Source organism: Panicum virgatum, chromosome 9N, assembly GCF_016808335.1.
Source record: "Panicum virgatum strain AP13 chromosome 9N, P.virgatum_v5, whole genome shotgun sequence".
NCBI classification, from domain to species: Eukaryota; Viridiplantae; Streptophyta; class Magnoliopsida; order Poales; family Poaceae; genus Panicum; species Panicum virgatum.
In genome coordinates this window covers 82876713-82894218 of record NC_053153.1, presented here as the reverse complement: position 1 = coordinate 82894218, position 17506 = coordinate 82876713, and the positions used below count along the sequence as shown (strand labels likewise).

Genomic DNA, 17506 nt, shown 5'->3' with positions numbered 1-17506 from the left:
GCACCCCCGAGCTCCCTCAGCCATGGATCCAAGCTCGCCACCGACGACAACCGCCGCCAGGGGAAGCTCGAGCTCGATCCATCCTCCTTGCTACCGCAGCACCCACAGCCTCCTCCGCATCCTGAGAACACGAGGCCGACTGAAGCCGCCGCCACCGAGGGCGACACGCTGCCAGCAACCAACACCCAAGCAAAATCCACCTCGCCGATGTGCCGATGGCAACCATCAGCAAGAGGAACACAAGCCGCAGCGGATCCACCTCCATCATCTCCAACCGACAACAAAAGAAATCGATGGAAAGTGGCCCCCGGCAAAACCTAGCTCCATCGCTAGATGGCGACGAGCAGCATCTAGGTCTAGATATATAAGTATCTAACCTATTCACAACCGCACGGAAACTCCACAGTCCATCTCCCTCATCAACGACCGGCCAGCCGTCGAGGAAGAAGAAGACCAACGGAATCCCCGCCGGAGAACGGCGTCCGCCTCGAAGCCGCCCTCTTTTGCCTCGGGGCACTGTTGGGGGCGCTTCGAGAGGAAGGCAGAAGAAACTAGCTGTCCTTGCTTCTGATCCTATGTATGGGTCTGCCACAGCCACCACAGCCCAAGACATCTGATGGGCCACTTTGCAAAGTGAACGCCCAAGTACACATTTCTATAGATTCAAGTGCGGGCAAACTCTGCGCGCCGAGGAGGGCCGCGTCACCCCCAATTCTTTCTGTCAGTTCGATTCCCATTGCTCATCCCCGCTCGTCCCGTGCTTTATGGCCTCCATCGTTGACGCCTGTGCAAGTCGTCGCTTGGTACGCCTCCTTTGGGTAGCGCCGCTCCCGCCGGCCAGCCGGGCACGCGCGCCCGTTCTTTCGCACCAAGCGTCGTCCTCGCGTTCCTGTGCTTCCATGCATTCCCATGCTGTGCTCCTGTTGGGTCCGCGTCTCCCTTGTGTTCCACTGCTTTGGACAGCAGACGGCTGGTGCCAAAGTCTCCCGTTCCCACCTGTCCCCACTCAAATAGGGAAAAGGTTGTCGCATGTTTCTGTGTGTCCGTGAATTGCACAGGCTCCTCCTTCTTCCTCTTTTTACCTTACTTACCGTGCCTTCCCACCCTCACCCACTCATTCAAGGGTTAATTGGATTTATGCCATTACAATTTTGCAAGTTCAGAGTTATGCCATTATTATTCGTCTATTTCGAAATATGCCATTACTATTTCTCCTCTACCTGGCTCGTACCATTTTCTACGCTTCTGGCAACGTTGGCCCACCTACAGACTGTATTCTATGTGTTGAGCCGATTACATGGCTTTGGCTCAACTGATAAGGCCGAGCCGACCTTACGCAGCCTCGTCCATTCGCTAGCATACGCCAAGCACACGGCCGGCCGCCGCCCTTCGCGTCCGCCGCCGCCTCCACGCCTTCTTCTCCGGCAGTCATCCGCCATGAAGGAAGCTCTGACCTTCTCCACCATGCTCCATACGGCGTCGCTCAGCTTGCTCCTCTTCCGCAGGAAGACGCCGTTCATGGCATCGAATATGGAGGCGGTGCCCTGAGCCTCTTTGAACACGGCCGGGACGGCCGGCGATGGCGAGTCATCCACGACGTAGGTGTACACCTGCAGCATCCCCGGGAGCGTCTCCGCCGCCGCCTGGTCATCATTTAGAGCGGCGTCGGCAACGGTGTCCACAAAATCAAGCATCCTGAGGACACTCGCCTCCGCGAATCGCACGAGTGGGCTGCCTCCTGCTCGCGCTCCGCCACTTTCCCGGTGGTCAGCAGCAGGAAGTACCTGACACCGCCGCCGGAGGCCATCCACTTGATGCGTAGCTCCAGCCGCGTGATGCAAAGCATCTGCACCATGCACCATGGTCTTGAGAGCTTTGATCCAGCTCTCCATCAGATCGAGGAGGGGGGAGGGAGGCGCAGCCATCCTCCAGGTGCTGCCGCACGTGCCTCTGCTTGCTGCTGAGCGCGCCGCCGCTTGCCCGCCGGCCGAGGCTGCCTGCCTCGCGCGAGCCACGCGCACCTGCGCTGCGCGGCGCACGCTCTCCCCTGCGCGCTGTTGAACCGGACCGAGCTGCACATCCACAAAGCGAACAGAGAAGAACAGGGAACAAGCAAACAAAAAATGCCCAAGTTCAAGTCCAAAATACTCTGTCAAATCGCAACGGATCGAAGCGAAACTCGAGCCATAGGTCCGCACCTTCAAGGATTAACAGATCCAAAAAGAAGTTTGCGAAAAGATGCAGTATATCTCTCGAATCAAAAATCGCACCAAAAATACCCTGAAAATCGTAGAAAAAGAAAAACATCAAGAAGAAGAGGATGAACACGAAAAATGTCCAGCTCCGAGAACCAGCTCCCCACAAGGAGCTCCACGGGGCTAGTGACCGGGGCCGAGGCCTCCGCAGTGCGACGACGCCGAACGCTTGGACGAGGCCCTTCATGTAGCCGCCGTGGACCATCTACATCACGATGCCGCGGAGCTCCTCGACTCCATCGAGGCAACCGGAGAAGCACAGGCCGCCGTCGGAGGAGAAGGACATGGACACGAGCGAGCAGCAGGCTGGATTGGACGCCAAGCTAGCGCTTGACGACCAGCAGTAGGTGCGGAGGAGGTGGCTGCGGCGGCGGCGGCCGGCCAGCCGACCGTGTGCTTGGCGTATATGGACGAGGCTGCTAAGCTCGGCTTAGCGTTATCAGTTGAGCCAGAGCTGTGTAATCCTCTCAATACATAGAATACGGTCTGCAGGTGGACCCAACGTCGGGTTGAAGGGAAGTAGTAATGGCATGTTTCAAAATAGACGAATAGTCATGGCAGAACTCTGAACTTACAAAATTGTAAGGGAAAATTGGTCTCATACCATCGAAAGATCGCCATTTCCGCGAAATACCATTAAAAGACCTCCGTTCCATAAAATAGCATCGAAAGAATGCAACGTCACCTGAAAATAGCATTCTGTCACGTTCGGAGCAAACGCTGTCGCCTCCGTCAACCTCCTCCCCCTTCTCCTTTGCTGAGGCGACAGGCAAGCGTGCTGCTCCACCCCGACCCCGCCGCCTCGCCGTTTTGCGCCATCGAGCTTTTCACGGGCGGCGTCCTCCTCCCGCTCCCCATCCTGCCCCCGAAGCCCGCCGGGCCCTCGAGCCACACCCGCCGCCCTGCTCGTCAGCTGCCGCCCGGAGCCATGCCCGCCGGCTGCCCCTGCTTGTGTCGCCGACGTGCTCGCCTGCCCCTGCCGGTGCTCGCTGTGGCTAGGGCATCGGGCGCCGGGGCCCGGCCACGCCATGGGCCCGTCAGATCCTGCGCCAAGGCCGGCCGCCGCCGCATCCGACTGCCCCCGCGCTCGGGCTCGCCGAGGCCGGCGGGCGTCTGTAACATCCCAGTTTTCATCACGATTAAGTGAGAGTGTTGAAATATATAATGCAAACTCCTAGAAGGTTCTATAAAAATAAGAATAAACCATGACATAATTTTGTTCACCATGACAAGGTTCTAGAATGTTACACAAGAATCATAAGAAAACATGAAGCTTGGATATTTTCTTGTCATGGTAAAATTTAGAATTTTCTAGAAATAGATATTTGTAGGGAACTTAGATATTTGTAGGGAACTTACTAGAGTGTGACATGTCTCACTCATCCAAGAGGGTATGGGTGCCTATATAAGGAGGGTGCCACCCCTTGCCATGCCATACTACTCCACTCCATCCCACACACATCCAAGGGCATAGTAGAATTGAGCATAGGTAGAGTGTGCTAGGGTGTGTTTCTTTGTTGCTCCAATAAGGTAAGCGTCTTTATAAGTGTTAGTCTCCCGGTTAAGCTTAGCACTTAGTGTATAAGTTGTGATCCATCGAAGGTTGGCTCTGTCACCCGGGATCACAAAAGGGTCTGGGCTTCATCGAAGGTTGGCTCTGCCACCCGGAAGCCAGCTTCATCTGTTAGTAGGCTCTGCCTCCCGGAACCAAAAGGCGGCTCTGCCGTCAAAAGGACCCGGTACACTAAGTAATTAGAAGCTGACCGACTCTGAAGTGAGTTGGTGTAGATCCTCAACTTAGTAGGCCCACCTCAATTTCCAACAATCACTAAAATAAAACTTATATTGCAATTAAATTAGTAATGTAAAATAATACTAACGTTATATGAGGTATTACATAACTACTAGGCAAACCATTTTACACTCTTGCCTTGCGTTAGTACATTCGCTCCCTCCAGTAACCAGCATACGCATACTTGCACCCGCGACAAATATCATCTTGTCACTTTCCATAGAAGCCTCTTGAGTCACCGTACCACGCCATAACTCACAGTCAACCGATGGCAGCACCTACTCGCTATTACTCACGCCTCGATGGCAACGTACCACGCCATAATTCCCAGACAATCATGGCAGCGCCTACCTCCCTCGCCATAACTTCATCATTCCCTGGAAGCCATAGAGTACCCACACCATTAACCTTGAAATGACCCGTCATGGCAGCACTCGTTCCATTTCGTGGCAGCCGACGCACCCCCTCTGCCGTCCTCACCCGCTCGCGCACGCGCGACAGGCCGGCCCCACGACGGGACCGCGCACTACCGCCGGCACCACGCCGTGCCGCCCACCTCCGCGTCCCCACCTCGCCCACGCCGCTGCAGCGTCCTCGCCGGCTTTGCCGCCTCGACGCTCGCGCCTTTAGCGCTGCCACTGTTCGCGTTGACGACGAGCTGCCGCAGCCCACGCCGTCGCCCATCCCTGCGCGACGCCACTGCTGCTATCCTCGCTTATAAAAGGAGCGAGGCCGTGACGGGCCCCATCATCAGCCCAAGCACACCGAGCCGCTTCACTCCGCTAGCTGAACCACTCCTCACGAGCCCAGCTCACTCAGATGACAGGCAGCTCCCCGACCATTAACTCCACAACACTAATAAAGGCCCAAAACATCCACCAGGCCGTGAGCACTTAATCCAATTCATTCTATTATCGGAATTAAATACCAACCAATACTGTAAACTCAATATCTCCTTCATATCAACTCCTTTTCACGTAACTCTTTTTCCTAAACTCTCCTCAAATCATATACTATATATTCCTCCCATTTTCATCTCCATTTGAGCTTATTTTATAGCTTGCTTGTGTTTGTTTGCCGGTTGTGCCGTTTTCGCCCGTAGATCACAGAGTGACCGAGGAGGAGCCTGCCAAGGAGTACGAAGGCCAGTACCGCGAGCCGGAGCCAGAAGACCCGTACCACGAGCACGAAGCCGCCGTCGCCGACGCGTACGTAAGCGAAGGCAAGTTTCATCGACCCCTACGTGAGCGGTTGCATCCATGTGAGGACGTCTAGTTGTAGCCCTGGTTTAGGATCGATTACATATACCGAAACTTGAGTTATTGAGTGTGCTCATACATGCATATGAGTAGTTATGCATATCCAGAGTTGAGACTAGGATATGAAGGGTTTTGGCAGAGGCTAGGGCAGCTGGGTATGCTGGAGCCGGCGCTACCGTGGTGGTAGACTGGCAGGTGAGTGCTACAGTGGTGGTAGACTCGAGTTGACATGTTAAAGGATTGTTGCTGCCCCGGTAAACCATAAGGACCGAGTTGTTTTGACATCTCACCTAGCTTACTTTAGTACGACCACAGGTTTCGGTATGGGCCGGACTTAGCCTAATCCCATTGGTTAGCCTGACGGTCGCAGGGATGGTTTACGGGTATAGACCATTGGGGTCAGGGCCCGAGGATTTGTGCGGCCGGGCTGGGGCGAGACCACGGCTGGGTGTCAGCTATGTCGGTTGTCTATTCGGGCAGTCGAGCGTGTGGGTACAGTGTACGACCTCTGCACAGTGTATAATCCATTCGAATGGTCTGTGTCCACGGTATGGACAGGCTACGGTGTGGTCCTGATAACTAGTGAGCTACCTACTGTGGGTTGTGTCGGGAAGAGTTGCATACCATTAGTTGCATTGCTAATGCATTGTGCTTATTGTGCGTCGTGCATGTCATTCCCCCCCGTAGGGTGAGGTGGAACTTGCTGAGTACTTTTGTACTCACCCCTGTTGATTTTTCTCCAGAGGATCCTAACTTTGTGCCGGAAGACTACGAGTAGATCGTGTCCGCACCCAAGCTAATCGAGTGGATCCGTGATGGATGAAGAGCTAGTCCTCCATGCCGTCATGCTAGTCGTTATCCTATGGTTGATCTGTGTAGCTCTGTGTTGTCGCTTTATCCCTCGTGTACATGTTGAATAAAGCTCTGTATGACTCTGGACTCCACTTGATGTAACATGTATTATGCCGGAGACTTTATTCGGTAATTAATACATGGTTTAGCCTTGATCTTTGGGTCGGGGTGCTTCACCATCGCGCCCTCTAGTCCCCGTGCCCGGGCTCGTCGAGATGGGTAGTCCTCGCGCTCGGGCTCACCGAGGCCAGCCGCGCCCTACTGCCCTCGCGCCGGGGCTCGCCGAGGCCGGCGGCCGCAGCGTCTTTGCCAGGTAGCCCCGCACCGGTGCTCGCCACCCCTACGCCGTCGTGGGGGAAGCCAGGGAGGAGAAGGGAGGAGCTGGAGGAGGCAGCGGCGGCTCGGGCGCCACCTTCTTGCCCTGTTGCTAGGAGAGGAAAGGAGGGGATGATGGGGCAGCGAGGAGGAAGAAGGAGCTTGTGACGGATGAGTTAGCAGAACACGCGACGGAATTGTAGTTCGGGGTAATGTGGATTCTTTCGGTGCTATTTTACGGAACGGATGTCTTTTAATGGTATTTCGCGGAAATGGCGATCTTTGGATGTTATGAGACCAATTTTCCCAAATTGTAATGGCATGAAGCCCTCATTCCAGCGGTGTGCTGCTCTAGGCCCTCCATTGACGCCAGCGCTCCGTCCGTCCGTCCCTCCCTCCCTCTCCGCCGTGCTCGGTCGCCGCCTTCGTCGCCGGCCGTCGCACCCTCCGCCCAGTGCTTCCCTCCCCCACCGGCGAACTGCTCCTCCAGCTCCTTGAGGCGGAGTGCCGCGCAGGCCGGCCGGCCCCCTCCCCTGCGCGTGCGGCCGGCTTCCTCCACCCCTCCCCTGCCGCGGCAGCCGCGTCCTCTGCCGGCGGCCCGCGCGACACGGCGAAGGTCCGCGCGAGCGCGCGCGGCAGTCTTCCTCCTCCCATCCCCTGCTGCGGCAATCGCATCCTCTGACGGCGGCCCGCGCAACGCGGTGCAGCGGCGGCCCCTGCCGCGGCAGCCACGTCCTCTGCCGGCGGCCCGCGTGATGCGGCGAAGACACGTGCGAGCGCGCGCGGCAGTCTTCTTCCTCCCCTCCCCTGCCGCGGCAATCACGTCCTCTGACGGCGGCCCACGCAACGCGGTGCGGCGGCGGCCCGCGCGCGCGACGTGACGCGGCGGCGTCCTGCTCAAACGCGCGGCGGCGCCAACGTGCGGCGCGGCCGCCGAGCAAGCCGGCGTGCGGGGCGGCGACGAGCAGGCCATTGCGCAGGGCGGCGCGCGGCCAAGGCCATGGAGCAGGGCGACGAGCGGCCATGGCGTAGGGCGCCCCTTCGCCAGGCCGCGGCCGCGCCTTGCTACGCCTCCACCGCATCGCTCCGGAGGCTGGGGGCCATGGCGGGTCCCCGCGCGGGCCCGTGGCTGGCGCATGGTAGAGGCGGCCATGGCAGGTCTACTCCCGTCCGCCTCCCATCTCCCCTCCCCTCCTCCCACTGTCACGCAGCCTGTGTCCCCGTCTCGTCTCACAGGTTCCTCTCCTCTACTCGGCTGCTCTGCTTCTCGCCATGGCGTCCTCGACGGGGAGCTTGGACCGCGGGGGTTTTGCGTTCACGCCCCCGCCCTTCATCACCTCCTTCACCGAGCTCCTCTCCGGCTTCAGGGACATGCTCGGCACCGATCCCAAGCAGCAGGCTGCGGGCCGGGGCACTCTGGCGCGCCGCCCGAGAACTTATCAGCGACATTCGGCGACGGCGAGGCCGAGAACAGGTCGCAGCGGAGCGACGGCGGCGAGGCCGACGCCAAGTGCTGGTAATTGGCTGTGCCTTGATTAGCGTCAAATCACATCTAGCTAAGTGTATTCGACACCAGTATGTGCTTATTACTTACCCGATCTCGGCATTACAATTGTGCAGCCATAATGGAATTGTAATGCATTACTCTATTGGGAAAATTGGGTACATAGCATCGAAAGAAGACAGTTTCCGGAAAATACCATCGAAAGATCTCCGTCAAGAAAAATACCATCAAAAGACAGATTGTTCCCTTGATATAGCATTCTGTCACGCTGCGCTTTAACGTCGTCAACTGCACTCCCTCCTCCTTGCCGTCCTCACCATGCCTGTGCTGCGAAGGGACGCCATGGCGTACATGTGTGCGGACAGTGGCAATCTCATGGCCATCGCGCAGCAGGTGAAACAGCAGCAGCAGAGGCACCATCATCTGCCACCGCCGCCGATGCAGCTCCCCCACGCCAGGCGCCGCCGATGCCTCCGGCCCCGACGCCTCCGCACGGCTAGATCCCGGCTGCCGCACTGCCGTATAGGGGACCCGCCTTTCGCTGACTCCGACCTCGACCGCCTCATCTTCACCACACGGCAACCACCCATCCCAGGCCCCGCCCCGGCTGCGGCCCCCGTCGACGTGGCGGCCCAGCCCAAGGCTGCAACTCCGGCACCGCTTCCCCAGCCTGCCGCCGTGGCCGCACCGGCAGCATGTTCCTCCTCGAGCTCCCTGGACGGCGGACGCATCTAGCTCCTCCAGCCCCTTTGCACCACTCCTCACCCTCACAGCTGCGCTCGCTGCGGCGCTGCTCCCCGGCAACGCCCTCGCCGTGCAGCTGCTTGCCGTCGCCGCGCTGCTCAACACGGACGCCATCAATCGCACTGGCCCAAAAACCGCCGCATACTGGGACCTCGTCCGAGCGCTTCGGCATGACCTCCGGAGTCTCCTGCTCGCCACCGGCGGGTGTCTCCTCGTCCTCGGCGCCGTCGTGGCCGGGTCCACCATCAAGAACGCTGCAGTCGCCGCATTCCCCACCACCTCCGGCGGCGCTCGTAGGTCCACCCGGGCCTCTTCACCAAGGCCGTCCTCGCTGCATCCGGCACCGAGGTCGACCCATCGGCGTCCGCGGCAGGTACACCGCGCAGGTCCACCCGAGCCTCTTCACCACGGCCGTCCTTGTTGGGTCCGGCGCCAAGGTCGTCATCGGCGAGGTGGAGCGTGTGGTGGAGCGGGACGGCCGCGCCGCCGGCGTCGCGATGAAGGGGCGCGACGGCATGGTGGACGCCGACGTCGTGGTGCTCGCGCTTGGCCCGTGGTGCGCGGGCAGCTGGCGGCAGAGGCTGTGGGCGCGGCCGGCCCGCTGGTGGAGCGCGGGAGCAGCCGCGGAGTAGCCGCGGCGGCGCCGGAGGAGTTGGAGCCTGTAGCGAAAATGGCCTCTCGTGCCATATTTCAATATAATGTTTTGGCGATTGATGACACACACCACACTTGGACTAATATGATTGTTAAAGATGACCATTCAGGCTTTTAGGTTCAAGTGATGACAAAGAGAAGATAGGCGTAGCTAGGCCCAAAGGGCCGCCCCCTACTCTATGTTTAAACCTAAACGATTCGTCTCGCGATTTACAGACGAGTTTTGTAATTAATTTTGTGATTACTCTATGTTTAGTACTTCAAATATAGAAAGATCCTCTTTCAAAAACTTTACACCCTACAACTAAATAAGGCCTGAGAATCTTACATGCATGGAGTATTAAACCTAAACGAAATAAAAACTAATTGCATAGTTCGCTTGTAAATTACGAGACGAATCTAATGAACCTAATTAGATCATAATAAGACACTAAATTACTACAGTAATTACTACACTGATGGAGCACAACATTAAATTAAGACGTGCTGTATGCATCGACCTCAGCTTACTGAAGAACGCATACTTTAAAATAGTACTTGCAGCCTAAAGCCCTATGTAATATATGCAGACTAACGACTGTTCCTTTGCTGTGAGTTTAACATATAACCTCGCACTATAATCTTATTTTCCAATCCATTGTAACCACTTTTGAAGCACTAATTTTTATCGCGCGCATGGGCGCGCGCAAAACACTACTAGTGTATGGTACTAGTATGTGCTTTGCATCGGCTTGGTGCCAGTGCCGCGGAGGGACTGGAGTTACCTCGGTTTCCTGAAGAAAATACAAAAGAATTTATAAAAACGGCCACAGATGTTCTGTGTTCACCAAAACGACCGTTTAGTCCATTTAAACATTTTAAATATTTAAATTTTTAAATGTTGTTTAAACAATAAAAGATCACTCGTATCATTAGATCCTAAACGGTGAATTAAACGGTTGGACAGTCTAAATATGTTTAAACCGTTAAAATCCATCTAAATCATCCAAACAGAGTCGAGTTAAATGATCATTCATACCACACACCACACTCAGATGTTTAAAGGAAATTGTCGGTGTCCAGACCCGGCGGTCCGGCACCAACTAGTGATGATGCTGCGTGATCCCTCACCCTAGATGGTTGATGCAAGAGGTAACACAATAACGCACGGGTTTATCCTGGTTCCGGCTGCGGAGCCGTACGTCCAGCAAAGGGGTGTGCGAGTGCACTGTATTATCTTGCACCGGGGTGCTTGTAGTAGAGGGTACAAGCAAGGCGAGAGAGGGAGGGAAGCTCCCATGTCTCTGCTAGATGATTGATGCAAGTGCCAATATCGGAGGGAGTGAGCGAGTGCTCGGTGTAAAAGTGAGACGAGCGGAGTTGGCCTGAGCGTCTGAGCGGGATGAGAACGAAGGCGTTCACCTCCTCCTTTTATAGACACAAGGAGGGGTGAGGTACATGTACGGAGGGGTTAGAAGTCGTCGTCTTCTCCCCGAATCGGGGGTGCGCAGTGGATGTGTACTGTGGAAAGTACACTATGGTGCACTGGAGGGTAAGGCGCTGGGCGTGGCAGTTGTCCTGGACGACGTCCTTGGTCTTGCAGAGATCGCGCCGGCGTCCTCATGGCTCCTGTGAGCGTCGTGGCGGTCGCTGCGGAGAGTACCGTCCTCCAGGCATGGCGTGGCAGAGCGCCGAGGGTCCTCCAGGCGGGGGTCTTGCTCCGGTCAAGGCCCAGGCCGCGTTCGAGGGTTGCGCCCATGCCAATCGAGGGTTATGCAGTGGAGAAGGTACGCGGAGTAGGCAACACAGTGGTGGGAGCAGTGCCGGGCACGTCCGTACAGAGCGTCGCAGGTTCCCACAGTGTCGCTGCAGTGCCGGGGATGGCGGAGCAGTGACCGGAGTTGGCGGACGTGACTTCGGTCACAGCTGCTGCGTGCCATGGTGGTCTGACGCCGTCTGACCCGGGCCCTGCGGTGGAGTGGTTGGCATTTAATGCCTCCGTCCGTCGGGTGGGTGAACGGATGGGTCACTAGTTCCGTCTGCCGAGGGGTGGTCTCAAGCGAGGCGGAGTCGGTCCGCTCTCCCGAGAGTAGGTTCGCTACCCTCTAGCGAGGCGGAGAGGTGGTGTGTTGTCGAGGGTTTGGCGGGGGCCCTCGAGCGAGACGGAGATCGCTCCGCGGATTCGAGGGTGCCCCGGCTGGGCCATACCTCGGAGCTGGGCCGTGGGCCGAGCGCGAACTGGGCCTCTTTGGGTCCTGGAGAGGACTTTGGGTGTTGTTAAGAGAGTTGGAGCCATCAAGTAATTCTTTTTTCACTTCGGATAAGAGGAAGACTGTAGGCCTTGGTTTGTCGCGGTTGTACTGACAAGGTGGTAGGCACTATGGGCCTGATTGCCCAATTCGTGTTTTACGTTCTTGAGGGCGATTTAGTCCTTATATTAGGATGCCCCTAATTATGGTACCCAATAAAAATGAAACCCTTTCATTCATATTGCTTAGCTGCAGGTGGAAATCGTCCATGCACGCTTCCACCACTTGACAGTCAGCCATGGTGGTCTCTGTACCGACCACCAACCGATAAGCCATTCGACATTGCACATCACCACCTAGCCAACACAAAACATCCAAGAACCAGGGGCTCGGGCTACGGTTCTAAGGCATTCTAACAACCATACTGCATGAACCAGAGCCACCAGCAACTAACCTTGTAGTGTCATACAGTACAGTACAATGCTGCTTAGTTACAAGCAGCCTCAACATTTCTCTTTCACACTTGCGGTAACTAACGGAACAGCAGAGGTCTATACAGCACCAACAACACGCCATAAAACAGGTACACTTTGATTTTGTTACCACCACCTTTTTTTTTCTTCCTTTTTTTTTCTTCCTAATTGCTCCTGTACAGCTTATGCAGCACAACCTGTTGGTATCAAAACTTTCGAGTTTCAGCGGATGGCCATCTCAACCTTGCATGTGCTCCTCCCAGAAAAAATAAGTCTAGGCATATCTCAACCTGAAGAATTCCTTGTTACAGCCACCATGGCATACAGTACAACGGCAGCTGACAGCAGCTTTTTTGACGCAAAAACTCTCAGATTGATCTTCACCCTGTGTGATCTCATGAACTTCAGCAAAGCTCGCCCCACTAGCACTATCACTGAACATAGAGCAACAAGAGCAACTCTGGCAGCATCCTTCGGCCCGCCCACTGTGTTCAGATCATTGCGATCAAACCGAATGTAGGTAGCCCTAGCAGCAGCAGGGCTATCATTGGCATCACCACGGTCAAGCCCAAGGGCATCATTCAGCCAGTCAGAAAGGCGGATCAGAATCCTTGCAAGCCAGGCCACTTCGGTCTCTGAGATGGGCCTTTTCATCCACTCACCTCTGTACTTAACATCATCCCATGAACTCTTACCCAAACTGGGATGCTTAGGTGTGAATACTTCCCCACGCGCCTGTTGGTGTTGATAATGTAATTCCTCCAGTGAGGAAGTACTCTCATGAATTCTTCCAATCTGGCCCTGAAAGACCCTTTTCATCTTGGACTTGATAGAATCCAATGTCTGGAGAGCTTGCTGTGCATCACCTGACAGCCGTAGTATCTCTGACTCTGCTCGGATCAGAAGCAGCTTCATAAAATTGAAATTGTGTCAGTATTCAGCTCCACAAAAATGTAAAATAAACACATATACATTACGTATATAAGATTATGTATTCACAAGCAAGCAAAATTAAGGAGGGCTAATGTTTGGAGTTTTTGTTGGCCCAAATGGATCTGATTTCATTCACCAAGGCCCAAAGGGCAGTCTTACATATATAGAGGCCAAGACACCTCTTTAATCCAGACCTACCTAGATGGCCACAGGAGCCCAGAAAATCCTCCATGAGATCCCATCGATGGTCGATATCACCCGGGGAGGAGGGGGGGGGGGGGGGGGCTATACCTAGCCCATCTAGTAATATAGATAGATACATGGACGCACATGTGTGAAACGTGAAACTTATCTAACAGTTTTTTGGGGGTCTGTTTTGTTTAGTGCCCTTGCCTACCCGACCAAATATTGGCCATGTCCCCCAATGATTTGGCCACTGTTTGGTTCTGCTCCAAACTTTGGCCTGCCAAAAAAATTGGCTGTGACCCAAGCATCACAGTTCATTTGCTTGGCGTGGCAAAATTGAGCCCAGGAATTGACTTCGCTGCTTGGGCCTAACTCAAGTGACGTGGCAGTAGAAGATTGGTTGCAATTAATACATATTCTCTTTTTCTCATGCCTTTGAAACGAATACATCTCCCAAATCAAGTGCCATATTTGAGAACTGATTGAACCATTAAATTCATTGCCGTTCAATCTACAATTTAACACCCGTATATATAGGGACCACATGTCATACTCACAATTTTGGCTTGGTCATGAACCAAATGTTACTTCTGAGGTCCATTTTTGGCACTACCCTCGATTTGGCCAGGGCCAAATTTTGTTCCTGCTGCCAGATGTGGTTCACCATGCTGCAGAAATTTGGCCTACAAGTCCTGGCTCCAGACCTTGATGATGAATTTTTTGAGGATTGGTGGGCCAACGCAAGTGAAAGGGTGGCTGGTCAGGTTCAAAAGAGCTTGAACTCCATCATCATTTTGGGAGCCTGGAACTTGTGGAATCACCGCAATCGCTGTGTTTTTTATGGTGCTTCGCCCAGTATCACCAGCATCATTGCGACCACCCTTGAAGATCTGTTTCTGTGGTCTATGGCAGGGGCTAGAGGAGTTTCATACCTCCTCGCCCTGGTGCCTAGTGACACTGGTTGGCCCTGGTTTGGTCTTTCCTTTTTTTCTAGTTTAAGAGACAGTCGACTTGTTTGTACCTAGGGGGGTTACAGCCCCTTTGTATCTGTAACACCCGGGGGATAAAACCCCCACCCCTTTTCTTCTTCTTAATATAATGATGCGCAGTTCTGCGTGTTCGAGAAAAAAAATTTTGTTCGTGCTTGCTAGGTTACACAACCAAACAGCCCCCTTTTTGACATAAACAAGTGATGTTAAATAAACTATCAAAAGATTGAACTTCAGGTTCCTCAAGGTATATTACGCTAACCATAGCTCAGTAACTGATCCAACACCACACTTAAGTTAGACCATGATGGTTTGATCATTCAAGCTTTCACGAGTTCATTCCAAGTAACAAAATTTGCATATTTGAACAGAAGTTCCAGACGTACCAATTATATGACGTACTAAGCCAAAAATTGGAAGCAAGCTTGTCAAACAGATGAAACATGCTAATTATATGGCGTACCTGAAGAAGATTATAAGCACCGTTCTCATCATAACTGAAAAGCCTTAGATCAGAGTTCCAATGCTCATGCAAGAATGACCCATCTGCATCATTTTCTGACAAACCATCCTCCCAGTCCTGATAGAGATGTACAAGTCATATGAATAATTAGGGTGGCAGATCCATGGAATAGTCATTCTAATTAAGTAATTATCAACTTTTTAGCACCATTCAGATGGCAATTGACTAAATAATAATTCAGGCCCTACCTTTAGCTGTTCACGAATTGATGGCACATACTTCAAAACGTCATCTGCAACTAGTTTAGCATGATAAGCAGCATCCACTTTGTGCAGAAGGTCTAATAGCTCTGGAGTGGAACTCAAGACTTCTAATACCTGGATAACCCAAGCAGTCATGTATTGCACACACAGTGATTATAAAGATCATTGGAAATAGATGTCATCATTTATATAACTATCCACCCATTGTTTTACTTGACAAATGCATCTGGCAAGCATTTCATTTATAAAAAAAGACGTATTGTACATAGTTAAACTAAGCATATGGTGATGAATAACATCCCACCAAAGACCCAATAAATTCAAGAGTTCCAAGGCATGTTAGGCACAGCAAGACATCTTTATTACGAATTTATGCATAGAGTTGAATGAAAACTTGAGCGATGCATTTCACAGGTTGCATTGGCTTCAAATGGAAATGGGCACATCAGAAACTAGCAAATTAGAAAGTCCATAGATCACATATAAATTATCCTGCAGCACCAGCTAACACAAAGACTAACCACCCTGGGTGCTACAAATTGATAACTTTTCAATTCCAGTTTGTCCTCATACAACAAAATGTATCTTAAGGCATCCAGAAGATTAACGTTACTAGTAAATAGCCATCAAAATATATGATCTATACTTACAGTTTCGGCCTTTAGGGACAGTAAAGGAACCATGCACGTGTGAGAGGTGCATGTGTCTACCTCCCATGGACTCACCTTCTGCCTCATATACTTTGCTGGAGACATCCAACACTCCACAAGAGTGCACACATAGTACATTACAATGAGCTCATCATACTTCTTAATCATGAACTATTTCTATTGTTTCTGTGGTTGACTGGTTGTTAGTATTCAACTTAACAATCATCAGTAAGCAAGGCACCTAGGAAGCATCAGACACTAAGGAGGTTGCCATAGATATAATACAAGTAACAAAAGCAAAGCCCAGGACTAACCTTGTATACCATTAGGAGCACTGAGGCAACATCAGAATGGATAAACTTGTGTGCAAACCCCACGAAGTGCACAACCATTGAGCTATAGAACAAGTAATTGGAAAGAACATATGTCTTCCACGATGAATTGTATACCATGTTGCACTTTTGCAGCTCCTGGTCCTCCGGTGCTTGCTGCATGCCATACCCATCCAGCTCTTGTTGGGTAACCTTCCATGGCTCCATATATGCCAACCACACAGAGAAGGCTTGGGTTGCATTTTTTATCGCAGCACCAATGGGGCAGCATAGGAATGTTCTTAGTATGAAACGATACAGAGGCCTCTGAATCAACGGATTCCAAAAGCCAGCCTGGGTATCCAAGAGCCCATTCGACACTGGTATTCCTTGAGACGGCCTGGGTGCATCCACATTCTCTAATGCGTGGCCATCGCAGCAGTTGAGGTACATCACAAGCAGCTTCACTGCATCACCCAGGCCTGGTGACGGTGGCCGCTCACTCAACTCGGCACGAGCACGAGAAGGTAACCGCAGGCCCAGGGCATGGCAAGTCTGCACGGGCAGCGGCGAGAAGTCATCCCCGACAAGCCAGAACTGGACAAGAGTGTGAAGCAAGAACTCGGCCCGTGCAAATGACTCGACGCCATCGTTGGCTGTCCGGTGGAGCAGCGTGCCACCCCCGCCCACCCGACCAGGCAGTGTGCGTGTGGGCACGAACTCGCAGAGGTAGGCATAGAGCAGCTTGAGGTATATCGAGCTCTCGGGCTTCTGGCCAGGCTTGCGGATGGCGGTGGTGGCGAGGGTAGAGACCCAGCTCTCGAGGCGGGAGCGGGTCCTGAGGCCTGGATTGGAGGTGGACGCAGATGCGGCCGGGGATGCGGACGAGACGGGGTAGTAAGCGAACCAGAAGAGGTAGTACTCGAAGACGGAGAGGTGGAGGTCGGAGCCGACGCGGGGCGAGAGAAGAGGCGAGGCGGGGTGGGTGGAGGCCGGAGAGGCGAGCGCGTGGCGGAGCCAGTCGGGGAGGCGCTCGTTGGGGAAGACGAAGCGTATGAGGGCGAGGCGGTCCGCTGCGGCGGCGGCGGCGAGGAGCGGGCCGGAGGGGGCGAGGAGGGTGAGGAGGAGGTCGGGCAGCGCGGGGTCGGCGGCGGCGAGGTCGATGAAGGAGGCGGAGGAGGGGGAGGAGACGAAGAGGCGGTAGAGCAGGGAGGGGAAGGCGTCGGCGAAGAAGGCGCGCGGCTGGTCGGCGGCGTGGCGGGTGAGGTAGTCGAGCACTCGGGATGTGGCGGCGGCGGCGGCCGGGGGAGTGGCGGCGTCGAGGACGGCGGCGGCGAGGGAGGACGCGTCAGGTCCGGGGGGCATGGTGGCGGCGAGGTCTAGGGTTTTGGGATTCCGGGGAGCGATTTTTGAATTTCTTTCTTTCTTTCTTGCGATGAGTGAGTTTTCCGGCGGAAATGGCGCTCCGTTCCTCCCCCTTCGAATTCATCGCCGTGCAAGTCACAACGTAACTGGCGCTAAACGACAAGGAAAATCACTGTGTCGATTACGAAATGAACGGCTCTCAAAAGGTGGCAAGTTACCGGAACAGTCTCAGTGACTTTGCTTGAGCAAATCACTGAATCTCAATCCCCG

The 17506-nt window shown here is 54.0% G+C and overlaps 2 protein-coding genes across 2 annotated transcripts; both read right to left on the bottom strand.

Moving 5' to 3' along the window:
• Nucleotides 1-896: 896 nt before the first annotated feature.
• On the bottom strand, nucleotides 897-2703 carry LOC120692290. The gene is made up of 2 exons (XM_039975560.1): nucleotides 2199-2703; nucleotides 897-2072 (listed from the first exon to the last, which is right to left on the bottom strand). The coding sequence occupies exon 2, from the start codon at nucleotides 1923-1925 to the stop codon at nucleotides 1278-1280; it is 648 nt and encodes a 215-aa protein (XP_039831494.1). The 5' UTR covers nucleotides 1926-2072; nucleotides 2199-2703; the 3' UTR covers nucleotides 897-1277.
• A 9242-nt stretch (nucleotides 2704-11945) lies between these two features.
• On the bottom strand, nucleotides 11946-17347 carry LOC120690604. The gene is made up of 4 exons (XM_039973315.1): nucleotides 15875-17347; nucleotides 14896-15024; nucleotides 14648-14764; nucleotides 11946-12985 (listed from the first exon to the last, which is right to left on the bottom strand). The coding sequence occupies exons 1-4, from the start codon at nucleotides 17234-17236 to the stop codon at nucleotides 12362-12364; spliced, it is 2232 nt and encodes a 743-aa protein (XP_039829249.1). The 5' UTR covers nucleotides 17237-17347; the 3' UTR covers nucleotides 11946-12361.
• Between the last annotated feature and the right edge of the window lie 159 nt (nucleotides 17348-17506).

Bases quoted from the DNA above. Each gene is read 5' to 3' on its own strand.
- LOC120692290 (XM_039975560.1), bottom strand. From the start codon at position 1,925: ATGGCTGCGCCTCCCTCCCCCCTCCTCGATCTGATGGAGAGCTGGATC.
- LOC120690604 (XM_039973315.1), bottom strand. From the start codon at position 17,236: ATGCCCCCCGGACCTGACGCGTCCTCCCTCGCCGCCGCCGTCCTCGAC. The intron at 15,025-15,874 runs GTTAGTCCTGGG...TGGGTTATCCAG, and splicing joins TGCTCCTAATGGTATACAAG to GTATTAGAAGTCTTGAGTTC. The intron at 14,765-14,895 runs GTAGGGCCTGAA...CATCTCTATCAG, and splicing joins CAATTCGTGAACAGCTAAAG to GACTGGGAGGATGGTTTGTC.